The sequence below is a fragment of the Elephas maximus genome, chromosome 3, assembly GCF_024166365.1.
Source record: "Elephas maximus indicus isolate mEleMax1 chromosome 3, mEleMax1 primary haplotype, whole genome shotgun sequence".
Taxonomy (NCBI): Eukaryota; Metazoa; Chordata; class Mammalia; order Proboscidea; family Elephantidae; genus Elephas; species Elephas maximus.
The window spans coordinates 96,387,456-96,403,045 of NC_064821.1; the positions used below are offsets into that span (position 1 = coordinate 96,387,456).

A 15,590-nucleotide genomic window follows, 5' to 3' on the forward strand; every position below is an offset into this window, starting at 1 on the left:
CTGGCCATGGCACAGGGACTGGCAGCCACGTGGGGCTTTGCCTTCCCCTTTGCCTCCCAGCCTCTGCCCTCATTAAAGGTTCCTGGGCAGTGGTTCTGGGGCTTTCTCTTCAATGGGGTTCTGCTCCACCTGAGTCCTGCATGAGGTGCTTCTGCTGCCAACGGTGGGGTCGTGTGACCACCAGGGAAGGAGGCCTGCAGAAGGCCCCCATCACCATTTTACAGATTGGGAAGCTGAGGCCCATGTACAATAAGGCAGTAATGGCTGAAGGGAAGAGAGTGGTCTTTGGCTCCAGAAAGACAGGTGTGGGCCCCACATCTGCCCCATGACTTCCACAATGTGGGCAGTCTCCTCAGCACCCTCTCTTCTGAGGCTAGTTTCCCTTCCCACTTGACTGACGACCGGTGTGCACAATGCTAACTCCCTGAGGTCTGCACTCAGCTGCAGTTTGGGGTCCTTAAGGGCAGGACCGGATCCACTGGCCCAACCTGGCAGTCTTGCCCTTACTGGATTATCTCAGTCCACACAGCAACCCCATGCGGTAGCAGCTATAATTATCTCCATTCGCAATATGAGGAAATTGGTGCCCAGGAAGGTTGAGTGACTGGCCCACAGTCACACAGCTAGGGAGAGACGGACCCCTGATGCAAACCCATGCAGTCTAGCTACTCTGCCAAGGCAGTAACAGGGCATCTGCAAGGGCGTCCAGACTGTCAACAGGCAAAGGGCCCGGAACTGTAGGGGATGAGGGGGGAGGGGAGGGGGGAGTCTCCAACAGCGGCACCATGTGGCGGTGAGGGGCAACAGCAACGGTAGATTCCTCGGACTGCTGTCTTCCTCTGACGCGTGGAAGCTGAGCCCACTTGATTGGGTAAAGTTTAGGGATTGTGGGCATTGGGGGGAAGGAAATGGCCTCAAGACAAGATAAGGGCTTTCTGCTTTTTGGGTAGGTGAGGCCTTGAACGATAAATTTCAAAACAGGTCTCTTTACCATAGCTACCCAAGCTTGTGTAGGGGCAGACTGGCACTTTTGTGGCTCTAAGACAATGGACACGTGACGGCTGGACGGATGGGCGGAGTTCAGCCTCCACCTCCCTGTCCTGCCTGCCGCCCAGGGCTACCTGGAGGAGGTGGCCAGCGCGATCAGTAGGGCCTGGAGGATGCCGCGGATGAAGACGATGGGATTCTTTTTGGTGATGAAGAAGTAGAGCAGGGGCAGGATGAAGAGGCCGTGGACCACCAGCCCGCACACCACCGTGACCGCGTAGAAGCCCAGCTTCTTCCTGACAGCCGTGGGGTCGTCCATCTCCAGGATCTTGCCAGCAATGAGGAACACAATGCCAAAGGGGAAGTACCTGGGGTAGGCAAGGCAGCCAGGGCTCAGATGCCAGGCAGGTACGCCTCCCCTCGCCTCGCCCTGCGTCACTGGATGCCTCATCCTTTCTGAGCCTCCCAGGGATCACATGAGAGCTGAAGGGCGCTAGGGTCGGGCACATAGCATTATTAATAGTACCGTCAACCACCCCAGCCCCGGACAAGCTGCCACTTCTCCTCTCAAAGCACCCCTGCCTTCAGGAAGCTCATGTCCCAGGCCCAACAGTGCCACATCTCTGTGGGTGACCTTGGGCAGGCCCCTACATTTCCCCATTTGAACTCTGCAAGGTTGGACTAGAAGATTCCTGAGGTCTGAACTCTGAACCAAAGAGTGGAAGTTGGTCCTCACTTCTAATGTTTCTTTTCTCTGAAAGCCAAGCTGATGAGGCTCCATGCCATGGGGAAACAGGCCCTGTGAGCAGCAGGGCCTGGTTTAGCTCTAAGCTCTCCTCCAGTGGGCCTGGCTGGGCCCATAGCTGGCCTGGGCCAGAAGAGGCAGGACCAGGGCCGAGACTGGGCCTGTGTAGGGATAGGGGATCCAGAGAAATGTGTGCAGCTCTGGAGGCCCCAGGCCCAGGGCAGGGCCTCGTGTGTGGCTTTCACCTGGTGGAATAGACAGTAGAGCCATGGCGTCCCTCCATCCTCCCAGGGCATGGGCCACTTTGTGGCGGGCAGTGGGTAAGAGGACCCTTCCCCAGTGAGGCTTACCACACAGCCACCGCCACAATCTTCATGACAGACTCATTGAGGCACTGGCAGAAGCTGACCAGGGGGGCCCCGCTGTCACCCATGCGGCCCAGCATGATGCCTGGGGGGGGCAGGGACACATGAGCACATCCAGATGCCCCCAGCGGAGGCCAGGCACGCACGCCCTCAAGTGCAGCGTGCGCGGGAGGCAGGGCCAGAGCAGGCCCCCACGCACAGGCAGATCTCAGCCCTGGCCGACTTCCCAGCAGCCTAGGAGGCACCGGTTCCTCCTTTCCACTGTCTTCTCGCCTTGTCCTCAGCCTCTGCCACTTGGCCAGGTCAGCGACATCCCCATGGGGCTTGCATCTCTCACTTCTCTCTTACTGTTTCCACATGACCAGCAAATTCTATCATCTTCTTAAAATAAAACTGCTCCCCTGCTGAACACCCCTGCTGCCTGCCCTGTGCACTTAGACCCCAGCCATGCTCCCCAGCTTCAAGTCCCCTCCTACCTCCGTCTGGCCCTGCTCTCTCTCCTCTCCCCACTATGCTCCAGCATTGCTGGTCTTCTTGAGGTTTCCAGAATCCATCAAATGCCTCACTGCCCCAGGGAATTTGTCCATGCAGAGCCCCCTGCCTGCAGCGCTGGCTCTGTCTTCATATGCTGGTTCCTTCTCTGCCTTTAGGTCACGGACAAGCCTGTCTCCACTCCTTTTTGCCCCCACCTGGTTATCCTGTCCTTCACCCACAGAAGCTCCCCAGACATTCTTCCCCATCTCACCCTTTGTTCATTCCTTCATATCACTTATTACAACTTAGAGCTGTTGTTTTCCATTTGTCTGTTTTTTCTGTCTCCTCCAGTGGAATGTTAGCTCCGTGAAAGTGAGAACTGTATCTCCTTAGCTGGTACATGGTAGGTGCTCAACAATGATTGTCGAATGAATGAACGAACAAGCAAGTGAATGAATAAAGCCTTCCCTGACTGCCGGTCATTCTCCCCTTGGGGTGCCAGGCTTCCCTTCAGGGCACCTACCACACTTGCATTGCGCGTGCATGTGTGCTCTGTCATGGTGAACTTCAACAAGAAGCCTCCTCGGTTGGGGAGGGAGGCACAAGGGCTTTAAATAAACCAAACCAAAAAACCTGTTGCCATCAAGTCCATTCCAACTCATAGTGACCCTACAGGACAGAGTAGAACTGACTCTCAGGGTTCCCAAGGAGCACCTGGTGGATTCAAATCGCCAACCTTTTGGTTAGCAGCCATAGCTCTTAACCACTACGCCACCAAGGTTTCTATAAATAAATAGTGATGTCCAATAGTTTTGGTTGTTTCCTGTTCTTTATTTTAACCCCTTTCTCCATTATCCCCAGACCTGAGTAAAAAGTTCAAGAACAGGTGGCAGGAAAGAAGAGGGAGGGACGACCCCACTGGAGGCAAACCAGCCCCCAGGGATGGGGAGTTCTGGGTGAGGGTGGTGAGGAGGAACACCCAGCTCCGATTTGGGGGAGGGCTTGGACATCCCTCAGGAATGGAATGGGGCCTTGAGAGAGTCTATTCAGATAGTAAAGGAAGGGATGCCCCGTCCAGCAGATTGGAAGGCCTCGGGTTATTCAGACTATTGGAGGGAGGGACAGACGGGTAGAAGGATAAGGAAGGAGGAGGGTGGGCTCCAGAACCCTGCTGGGGTGGGGTGGGGCAGCACATACCCATGGTGGCAGAGAAGATGACTATGCCCAGCACGTTCATGCCATCACTGGTGTCAGGCTCTGACTTGTAAATGACCTCGGGTGGTGGGGTCAGGTCCAGGGCGAAGTTCTGCACGTGAGAGCTGTTCTCTTCCTGGACCCCATAGACAAGGATCTGCCGAGGAGGGGCCTCCTCTGATGCCACCTTGGGGGACTTGACAACGGGGGTGGTCTTCGTGCGGTACTGGCAGGTGACACCCCAACCAGGAAAGCAGTCAGAGCCAAGTGTTGTTATTAATGTCAACACGAGAACAACATTTCCTGAAAGCACATTTCCGTCCACTCCTGCCCTGTTTGACCCCTACAACACCCAGTGAGGCAGGCAGGGCAGGGCGATTATCAATATTTCACTAGTAAGAAAACTGAGGTTCTTTCCTCCATCCACACACTCCCTAGCTTCTTTCCTTCCCTGCCGTCCTTTCCTGCATCTTTACACCCATCCCTGTCCCTCTCATCCTTCCACCTCCCATCTGCCTGGATAATCCCTATTTAAAACAAACAAACAAACAAAAACCCTTTAGGACAGAGTTGAACTGCCCCGTAGGGTTTCCAAGGAGTGGCAACCTTTTGGTCAGCAGCCAAGATCTTAACCACTGCACCGCCAGAGATCCAGTATAATCCTCCATTCACCCATTTATCCCCTTCTAGCCATCCATCATCCACCTACCTAGTAGCCAGACAGCCAGCCCCATCTTCCACCTAACACAAACAGGGGCTTTCTGTTTTAAAAAGCTCTGCCTTCTTGGCCAGGTTAGGCCCTTGCTGGGAGATGCTGAGCCCCTGAGATGCCTACTCTGGCTCTTCTGCTCCCCCGGACATTGCTGGGTCTCTCCCCCTCATTCCTCAGGTACTGGGAGCCCAAACAAGGCAGCCTCCTATCCTCCCAAATATCGCATTATCAGTAAGGCAAGGCTGCTAACGAGGGAAGAAAGAACCAATCGGGAAACATGTAGACCTAAAGTCTCTGAGCTTCATTTCCTCATCTGTAAAATTGGGATCATCTCCCTCCTTGGCTTAAAAGAGACAATATATGTAAAGGGCTTACAACAGAGCTTGCCACATGGTAAGCCCTATGTAAGCATTACTGCTATCACTATCATCATCATTCCAGTGGTGAGTACTCTGTGCTGGGTGCTGTACCAAGCACTTGGGGATACAAAAATAACCAGACATAATTTCTGCTCTGAAAGCCTACGAGAGGGAGTGGACTCTGAGGTAGTCAGAGAAGCTTCACACAGGAGGGGACATTCGATCTGGGTCTTGCAGGATGAGTAGGAGTTTTCCAAAAGGAGAAGGGCAAACAGGTATTCACATGTTTGCAAAATAATGTGCGTAAGGGTACCCATTACAACACTATAAAAGGACTATTTTAAAAAGAGAGATAGGGTTTACTTACTAGCTCTGACATTTACTGGTGGCATAATTTTGGGTAAATCACTTAATCTCTCTGAGCCTCTGTTTCCCCATTCAGGAAATGGGACTAATACTACCTCATTGTAGGCATACTGGGAGGACTGAGTGAGATGGTGTATGTGCGATCACCAGTGTGAAACCTAGGGCAGAGCAGGCACTCAGCAAGCGCTTCCTTCCACCTCCATAATTTTCCTTCATGAAAAACTGGAACCCAGGACAGGGGTATGGTCATAGGAGGCCCTCAGGATCTAGGTCCCAGCTCTCCCCGGAAATAGGGTAAGAGAACAGCTGAGAACCTCCTGGGCAAACCTGTCTCTTCTCAGCAGAGCACAGGTTGGCCCTGCCTGTTTGCCTCTCCCACCAGCTGCCTCTCCACCTTCATTGCCCGGGGACCCACTCACCTGTTTGAATGTGGCTTCCACCAGGTTGGCTGGGAACATGTTCCTGTGAAGAAAGCCAGTAACTGAAGAATTCCAGAGCACAGGAACCGGAGAGGGGCCCTTGGGGTCATTCAAAGGCCTCCCTTGGCAGTGGAGGGCTTCCATGACTCAGCCCACCTCCCTCTGCTGTGTCACCTCTCTGTACCCCCGGCTGCCTTCCACCCCTAGTACTTAAACCCTCCAACACCAACTGCTTATAGTTCTCTAAATATGCCATGTACTTTTCTAGCTCCATGCTTTCGTCCATGCTTCTCCTTCTGCCTGGAATGCCCTTCCTGCATCTCTGCCTGGCTCACTCCTACTCAAATTAAGCACAGGCCAAACCAGAGGCCAAGCATCATTTCTTCTGTCCAGTCTTCCCTGATTGCTCCAGGGTCCAGGCAGACTCTGTGGTCTCTTTCCCGGACTTCATTTTGCCCCACCACACCGTATTGTGGTCACAGGCTGACATTCTGCTTCCCCCATTGATGGTCCTCTTGAAAGTAGAGACTTTGTCATTCATATCTTATCTGTAGAGCCCAACACAGGACCTGGCATACAACTGGGATCATCATTCTTATTAATATTTTTATTAGAAAGCTAAAGGTGGAGGGAATCTTGTCCTACCAGATATTAAAACATGCTGTAAAGATGTAACTATCAAAACAGTGTGATACTGACACAGCAATCAATAGAAAAATCAATGTAACAAAATTTGCAGCCCAGAAACAGAGCTTAGTAATCTAATATTTCATATTTAATAGAAGTTGTTTCACAAATCAGTGAGGAAAGGGGTGATTCATCATACTGCACAAGTGAGCGACTATGTGCAAAAATAAAAGAACCTTCTTTCGTACTTCACATCAAAATAAATTCCAGATGGTTTAAAGAAATAAATAGTATAAAAAAACAAAATCATGCAAAGCTAAGAGAAAATATAGGTTAGTATTTTATCATATCTCAGGATAGGAAAGGACTTTCTAAGAACAAACTGAGCAATAAAAATCAATAGCTATTACTACGTTAAAATAAACAATTTCCTAAATGCAATATAGTATCCTGGATTGAATCCTAGAACAGAAAAAAATGACATTAGTGGAAAAAATGGTGAACTCCAAATAAAGTCTGTAATTGAGTTAATAGTGTCATACCAATTTAATTTCTTAGTTTTGACAAAGAGACCATAGTTACGTAAAATGCTAGTATCAAGGGAAGCTGGGTGGAGAGTATATGGGAACTCTGGGTGCTATGTCTGCAACTCTTCTGTAAATCTAAAATTATCCCAAAAACAAAAAGCTAAAAAAATAAATAAAAATTAAGAAGCTCTCTGAGATAGTTTATGATACAAATGAAATTAGAAAGCAAATGACAAACAGAGGAAACTATGACAAAGTATTATTGTCTTAAATTTATGAAGCGCTTTTGCAAATTTTTCTCCTGTTTACATGTCACGGTCTGTCTCCTCCCACAAAAACGTCAGCTCCCTAAGGACAGAGACCTCTGTTTTGTTCACTGCTGTGTCCCCAGCGCCTGGAAGAGTGTCTGGCACATAATAGACACTCAGTAAATATTTGTTGCATAAATAAATGGACCACCAAAAACACTAACATCCCAATAAAAAAATTGATTGTAAGACTCAAATATGAAAATCACTGCACAAAAGAAGAAATATCAAAACAACTTTTTAAAAATCTTTAGCTTTTTGTGAGCTGCCATCCAAGATACAACAGTTGGTCCTCCAGGAATTGGAGAAGGAAATAATTTGCAGATCTAACTGCCTCCATGGACTACTACCTTCTTTGCCATGAGACCAGAAGAAATGGATGGTGCCCGGCTACCATTACTGAACTTTGTGATCAAGGACCCAATAGACGGATTGTGATCAAAAAGAGGGAAATTGTAGACTGGAACTTCAAATTCTCACTGGAAACCAGACTTACTGGACACATTGAGACTGGGGGGGACCCCCAAATCTATTGCCTGGAAACAACTTTTGAACCTTGAGCTCAAACTATACCATGAAGTCATCTTTAATTAAACAACAATTTTGCTCAGTAAAGAATGTCTGCCATGAGCATTGCACCCTATCAAAGAATTACCCATCTGGGATTGAAATGACAATAGTAACTCTAAAGCACAGAGGAGAACTTTAAGGGGCAGAGAGTACATATTAACAGTAGCGAAACAGTAGGGGCAGAAATAGAGTGGTGACACAATGTAAAGTAGACAACCATTGTCAATGAACTGTACATGTAGAAATGTTGAACGTGTGTATGTTTTGTTGTATTTTCACACAAACACACAAAAAGGATTCAGCTTCATCAGTAAATTAAAAACATTTTCACCTATTGAACTGGCAAAGTATTTAAGTGATGATACACAAAACTGGAGAAGGTTTGGTGAGATGGGCAATTTCATGGGTTTCTGACAGCAACTTTTCTGTAAAGCAATTAGCATTCATATTGAGAGCCTTAGAAGCATTTACATCTTTGCCTTATAATCTCCCTTATAGGAATCTATTCTAAGAAATGGCCAGAGATGCTAACACAGATCGTTGCCCACCTGCTTGCACGTTCTTGATAGGGCTGTATTCCTCACACTCCTGCTGCCTCCTCTGCTGGATGGATCTGTCCTTCCCACTCGCTCTTGTTCTTGGCAAATCTCTTCTCTTTCAAGACTCACTTACACATATATACAGTCATATAGTGGATACGAGTGTGCATTATTTCTTAACTTCACACTCAACAGCCGTTATTGGAAAGCAGAAACTATAATTTTTTTCATTGTTGCTAAAATGCAGGTTCAGTGGTAGAATTCTCCCCTTCCATGCCAGAGACCTGGGTTTGATTCTCGGCCAATGTACTTCATCCACAGCCACTGCCCTTCTGTTAGTGGAGGCTTGTGTGTTGCTTTGATGCTGAACAAGTTTCAGCAGAAATTCCAGGCTAAGACAGACTAGAAAGAAAGGCCTGGTGGTCTACTTCCAAAAATCAGCCAATGAAGACCCTATGGATCACAAGGGTCTGATCCACCACCAATCATGGGGATGGTGCAGGACTGGGCTGTGTTTTGTTCTGTCGTGCATGGGGTCACTGGGAGTTGGGGTCAACTAGACAGCAGCTAACAACAACAAAATGCAGGTTCAGTGTAAACATATGGCATGAAGAAGGCCTAGGATGAGCTACCAAGGCAGAAAATTGGGAAAGAGTGGTCATGGGTGTGTTGGGATCCAGCCATAATTTCCCACTTTGTTATAAGGGAGAGAAGAAGCAGAGGTCAGGAGCTAGGTCCTCAGAAGCTCATTTGAGGCTTTTCTTTCAATGAGTTATAATTGGATTTCTGCCATTGGAATGGTAGCTGCCTGCGAGGATTGCTGACATCAAGCTGACGAGAAGCACGAAAGTTAGTGCCTGGTGGGTACTGGGCACACGCCAGCCACACAGCCACCCAGAGTGACAGGGTTCCTCCACTCACCCTGGGTTCTACAGCTGGAAAGGAGGATGCTCATTCTGTGTTGTTAGGTGCTGTTGAGTCGGTTCTGACCCACAGCAGCCCTATGTACAACAGAACGAAACACTGCCCAGTCCTGTGCCATCCTCACAATCATTGTTATGCTTGAGCCCGTTGTTGCAGCCACTGTGTCAATCCATGTCACTAAGGCTCATTCTGTACTGACTGTGAAATATTTTGAAAATCTCTTCTAGATGCAAACCTCAGGAGGTACAAGTGACTTACAAGGTTGTTTTCCAGGAAAACTTAAAGAAAAGGCTGCTTTTGACTGAGCGGAAACTAAGAACATTTGAAAGGTCGTAAGAGATCAAATGGAACGTAAACCTAGAGTACACATTCCTTTGTAACTTCCTTTACAATTAGAATAATTTAAAATGTGTGCTGTGTCAGGGACAGCTAGTTTTCTACCCAATCTCCATTCTCTTTCCTTACTAACAGAAGTCCCGTGATGTTATGGAGACCAAATAGGCTCTGCCATCAAACCCCATTTCCCAGCCTCTCCTACTAGTGGGGTGGCCAATGAGATGTCAGTGGAAGTCGCTGGGTGGTGTTTTCTGGAAAACTCCTAAAAATGTGGCCATTCAGAAGTCAGAACAACTTGACCAAAGCAAGCTTCACAGACACATTCAAACTCCTTGAGGGACCGAATTACTGGGCTGAGGGCTGCGGACCATGGTCTCAGAAGACATCTGGTTCAACTGGCATAACATAGTTTATAAAGAAAATGTTCTACACCCCACTTTGGTGAGTAGTGTCTGGGGTCTTAAAAGCTTGTGAGCGGCCACCTAAGATGCTCCACTGGTCTGGAGCAAGGGAGGATGAAGAAAACCAAAGACACAGGGGAAAGACTGGTCCAAAGGACTAATGGACCACAAATACCACAGCCTCCACCAGACTGAGTCCTGCACAACCTGGCTATCACTGCCAGACTGAGTCCAGCACAACTAGATGGTACCTGGCTACTACCATGGACTGCTCCGACAGGGATCACAATACAGGGTCCCAGACAGAGCTGGAGAAAAATGTAGAACAAAATTCTAACTCACAAAAAAAGACCAGACTTACTGGTCTGACAGAGACTGGAGAAACCTTGAGAGTATGGCCCCCGTACACCCTTTTAACTCAGTACAAAAGTTACTCCTGAGTTTCACCCTTTAGCCAAGATTAGACAGGCCCATAAAACAAAATTAGACTCAACGGGCACACCAGCCCAGCAGCACGGATGAGAAGGCAGGAGGGTAGTGGAAAGCTGGTAATAGGGAACCCAAGGTCAAGAAGGGAGAGTGTTGACATGTTGTGGGGTTGTTAGTCAATGTCATAAAATAATAAGTGTATCAATTATTTAATGAGAAACTAATTTGTTCTGTACACCTTCATCTAAAGCACAATAAAAAAAGGAAAAAAAATTTTTTTAAGACCTCATACACAAATATTAAAATTTTACTTTAAAGAACAAAATTTTTGGAAACAGTGGAATTCTAAACGTGAATAAAGTACACCCTTTGCTCAAAAAACAAAACAAAAAAAAGTGCGTATTCAGTCAGGACCCTTTTGTCCTTTCTTCCAACTTTTTTCTTTCTGCCTGGAATGTGGACATAATAGCTAGTGCTTGAGCAACCTTCTTGACCCATGAGACAGCATCAGTGATGAAAGCCAAACGCTAAGCATGGCAGAGCCCAGGGGAACGTGGAGTCTTGATGACCATGAGCTGCCACCTCTGGGCTGCTTATTCGGAGAAAATGTAAACCTTTATCTTACTTAAGCCTCTGCTATTTTGGATTTCTCTTAACTAACAGCCAAAAGAGTGGTGCAAATAGTTAACACACTTAGCTGCTAACTGCAAAGTTGGAGGTTTGTGTCCACGCTGAGGCATGTTGGAAGAAAGGCCTGGCAACCTACTTCCAAATAATCAGCCATTGAAAACCCTATGGAGCACAGCTCTACTTTGACAGCCGTGGCATTGCCACGGGTCGAGACTGACTTGGCAGCAACTGGTTTTTTAACAGCCAAAAGCAATTCCCAACTAATACATGTGCTCATAGTAATAACTGGGGAACTTATTTTGCAGATTTTAACAAAGATTTATACTTCTGATTATTAAATGGGAAAAGGTACATTTTCTTTTGGTTTTGAACGCCCATGAGGAGCCCTTCTGTCTGCCCCTTGAGACATGTGCTCCTGGTGGCAGTGACAGAAAATGCACAGAATGCGCCTGGGAGAAATGAACAGCCGTGTCCGTAAGTCCACGCGCCCTCTGCCCGGCTCTCCGCGCAGGGCCGGAGTACACCTCTTGGTTCCTCTCTTCACTTACTATTTGTAAGTTCTCATTGTGACTGTCCCCAACCCCGGCTCTAAAGGTGGGGATAATTCCTTTCTAAGCACAGCTCCTGGGAGCTTCATCCAATCCCTGAGAGGGAACTGGGAACTATAAATACAGCCAAGTTATTACTTAATCTCTCTGGTGTTTTAATAAGATTGGAAAAAAAAAAAAAAAAAGAAGAAGAAGGGGCCAGCTCTAGTTAGTGTTTTGCTAGGGTTTTTTTTTTCTGAGGCTGCTTTGTATGCAGACATCAGTTTTCCGGAGCCCCTACTTGGGGCCCTGGGAAACGAATTCTTGTCTTGGCGGGTCATCCAGGGACACGGCCTGTTGTGTTCCTCTGGAATCATCTTTGAGAAGGATGCATGTCTTCCCACCCCTGGGGTGTACTATGAAGCCTTATTTCCCTGCTCAGTTGGCCCCTACACCTTTCTGACTGTTCTTTTGTCCCATTGCACCCAGTCCCAGTTTCCTCCCCCCGTCACACGTGTTCTCGTTCAGGCATCAGCACTCGTTAGGCACCTGCTCTGGGCCAGAGCAAGGGTGAGGAGGCCCCGGTACTCAACTGCCAGTGTCCCCATTCAGCACAGAACCTCAGAGCTAGACAGGGCCTCAGAGAGTGGCCACCCAGCCCACCCTGCTCATCCGTGTGCCCTACGATGGGGAACAGCCCGCGGCAGGGACTTGTATTTGCCTCTCTAGCTCCCAGCGCCAAGTCTCCCCGCCGAGCAGGCACTTAAAAAAGGTGGGCTGAATGGAATAGGAGTGATGCACTCCCTCCCAGGGCATCCCCAGGCCTCCATCACATCCTGCCCACGCCACCCTGCTCCAGTCCATCCTTCCCAAACTCACCAGCTTCCCATAAAGCATGACAGCTGACCTCTCTTCCTAGCACTCAAGGCCTTCGAGGTTGGGCTCTGCTCTGTCCTCCCAACCTCATCCCCCAAAACCCACCTCCAGAAGCTTCTGCTCATGTCCCAAAGCCTCAGAATGTTGGAGGTAGAAGGGATTTTGAAAATCATTGGGGAAGCCGACCCAGAGAGAGGAAGTGGCCTGCTCAGGGTCACATAGTGACTTATTGGCAGAGCTGAGATGAGACCTCAGTTTTGGGTTCTGGTTCCCTGTCCCAGGAAGCATGGGATCTCTCCCTGCAGCCCCACTCTGTGACCAAGAAATGGTGACAGTGATGTCCAACCTCCCAGCTTTGCAAAACAACTTGCCTTGGGGTTGAGAGCAACTGAGGAAAAGTCTCAAGCCAGAGGATCACTTTTCACCACGTGGAAAGCAAGTGAGAGCAGGACACATTCCTGGCACATTTGACACTGACACATGTGTCTGATCCAGAGCCTGTAGTCCCTGAGCAGGCGGGGAGGTAGTGGGAGGGGGGCCGGGGCTCCCCAAGCACCAACAACTCCTTCCACTACCAGCAAAAGCTGTTTTGAATCATAGAATACAAGAAACGATGAATCATAGTCACCAAATCTTAGAAATAATAAACCTTAGAAAAGAGGCTTCTCTGAATGCCTCTTTTCTTGGCTTCTGGGACATTTGCTCTGGTGTCTCCTCCTGCCCCTCTGCTGGCTCCTGGCGCTCAGCTCCTCAGCCCTAGCATGGCTGTGCACCAGGCTCAGCCTGGGCCTCCATGCTGCCCACCTGCACATTCGCCCTGTGCACTTCCATCCCCTTGCGGGGCTTCAGCCGCCACCTCTGCAGACCCCACTTCTCATGTATGTATTCAGCAGACATTGGCTGCACCGGTGCCAGGCTCTGGCACTAGAGCAGGAAACAGGTTTTTGGAATCTGGCCCTCACAGCATATTCCATTCCAGTGGGGAAGACAGAAAAAGAAATAAGGAATTACACACACATGATAATGTTGGAGGCTAGGAAAGGCTATAAATGAGTCCCTGGGTGGCACAAACAGTTAAGCACTCAACTTCTAGCTGAAAGATTGGTGGTTTGAACCCACCCCAAGGCGCCTGTGAAGACAGGCCTGGTGATTTGCTTCTGAAAGGTCACAGCCCTGAAAGCTCTACGGAGCAGTTCTACTCTGCACACATGGACTAGCCATGAGTCAGGATCCACTCAACAACAACTAACAACAACAACAAAGGCTATAAGGAAAGTGAAGCAAGAGAAGGAGAGAGTGACAGAGACAGAGACGCCCCTCTGAAGAGAGGACACCGGCAGAGATGTAAATGAGTGGAGGAAGGGGCCAGCTGGCTTTGCAGGAAGGGCCTTGCAGGCAGAGCGAACGAGGAGGGCAAGGTGCCCAGCATCCGGGAGAATAGCCTGGAGGCCAGTATGGCTGGAGAGGAGCAAGGGGAGGGGAGGGTGAGTACAGGGGTCAGAGAGGTCAGAGGCAGGTGTGTGAAGGGGGGTCAGGAAGGGCCTGTGGGCCATAGTGAAGACAGCAAATTGGGTGAAAGGTGACAGGTGTTGAGCAGGCTTTGAGAAGAACCCCTCTGGCTGCCTGCTGAGAGCAGGCCGTAGGGAGGCAAGAGGGAAACGGGTGGTTAGCAAAGCTGCGGTGGCTACTGCAGGCATCACGCCGACCTGGGTTGAATCCTGGCCCCACTACTTACTTGCTGGATGGCCCTACAAAAGTCACTTCACCTTTTTCAGCCTCATTTCCTTATGTATTAAAAAAAAAAAAAAAAAAACAGAAAAAATAAACCCATTGCCTTCGGTTGATTCCAACCCATGGCAACCCCATGTGTTACAGAGTAGAACGGCTTGATGGGGTTTCCTGGGCTGTAATCCTTACAGATTACACATCGGGTTGCCAGGAGTTGGAGTCAATTCGATGGCAATGGGTTTGGATTTTTTTTTTTTTTAATCTTTACAGAAGCAGATCACTAGACCTTTCTTCCGCGGCACCCCTGGGTGGGTTCAGACCTCCAGCCTTTAGGTTAGTAGCTGAGTGCAGACTGTTTGCACCACCCAAGGACCTTATCTGTAAAAAGGGACCAGTAAAAAAGGGGGGTGGGGGGAGGCAATAACTGCTGCCCTTCCACCAGAGAAGCTGGGAGTGGCCAGGATGAGATCACAAGCTCCCTGCTGCCTGCTCTGTGCTAGGCAGCCTGATTGGCTGGGTACCCAGAGAGGGGCAGCCCCTCCCAGGCCGGTGGGCAGACCACACAGGGTGAGAGACAGCAGGGGCAGCGTGTGCACAGAGTAGGTGCTCAGTAAACACTTGTCGCTGGTGTCAATTCACCAGGGCCATCATGGCCTCTGAATGACCTCTATGGCTGCCACATGTGATCAAGAGCAGACTCTGCCCACCACCCCCCCCCATCTCCACACTCTATCCTTCCCTCTGGAAGCCACATTTGGGTCTCTGGGGGCCCTGGCCCAGGCTTGGTGCCCCAAGCAGGGTGCTGGTGGAGAGGGTTACCGGATGAGGTCCAGTAGGGCATCGGCCGAGCTCATGATGGGCTTCCCACTCTGCGCCATCGTCTCCTTCTGGGCCGCACCACCCGGGTGGATGACGGTTACCATGACGATGCCTACAATGACGGCCACGAAGGTGGTCCACAGGTAGTAGGCCACGGTGAGGATGCCCAGACGGCTGGAGGTCTTGGCATCCAGGGAGGCGAGGCCAGACATCAAGCTGGGAGAGCAGATATGGGTCAGGGTCTTGGGGGTGGGGGGACCCTGGTCCCAGCTCACTCTTTCATACGCTTCTTCCTGGCTGTGTCCAGCACCTTCCTAGTACCCCAAGGAACACACAGGCATGGGAACTCCCCTCTCCCAATAATCCAGTCCTTGTAGCTTCTTTAGCCTCTCCTTCTGCTGGCTCTCCCTCAGCCCCAGGTCACAGGCCAGCATCTCCAGGCCTTTGCACATGCTAGTGTGCTCTTGTCAGCCTTTCTTCACTTGCCTAACTCCTCCTCGCTAGGCAAGACCCAGCTCAGAGTCACCTCTTCAGTGAAGTCTTTTTTGGACCGTGGGTCTCTCTCCCAGAATAAGAACCCATTTCTGGGCCCCCACAGCCCCAGGCCTCCTCTGTCCTGGCCCTGGTTACCATTGTCTGCCTATTTGTCTGTCTCACCAGACTGAGGGCACGTGAGGGGTGGGACAGGCCTGACTTCTCTGTGGGTCCCCAGTGCCCAGGGTGGGCTG

The 15,590-nt window shown here is 49.6% G+C and overlaps 1 protein-coding gene across 1 annotated transcript in view; it reads right to left on the minus strand.

The window, feature by feature from the left end:
• SLC1A7 (solute carrier family 1 member 7) overlaps positions 1-15,590 on the minus strand; it is a 50,817-nt gene that overhangs the window by 4,919 nt on the left and 30,308 nt on the right. The window contains exons 3-7 of the mRNA XM_049879276.1: positions 14,863-15,078; positions 5,622-5,664; positions 3,769-3,991; positions 2,083-2,182; positions 1,122-1,355 (exon numbers count right to left, since the gene is read on the minus strand). Of these exons, the coding sequence (XP_049735233.1) occupies positions 1,122-1,355; positions 2,083-2,182; positions 3,769-3,991; positions 5,622-5,664; positions 14,863-15,078 (816 nt within the window). The remainder of the gene's footprint in view (positions 1-1,121; positions 1,356-2,082; positions 2,183-3,768; positions 3,992-5,621; positions 5,665-14,862; positions 15,079-15,590) is intronic.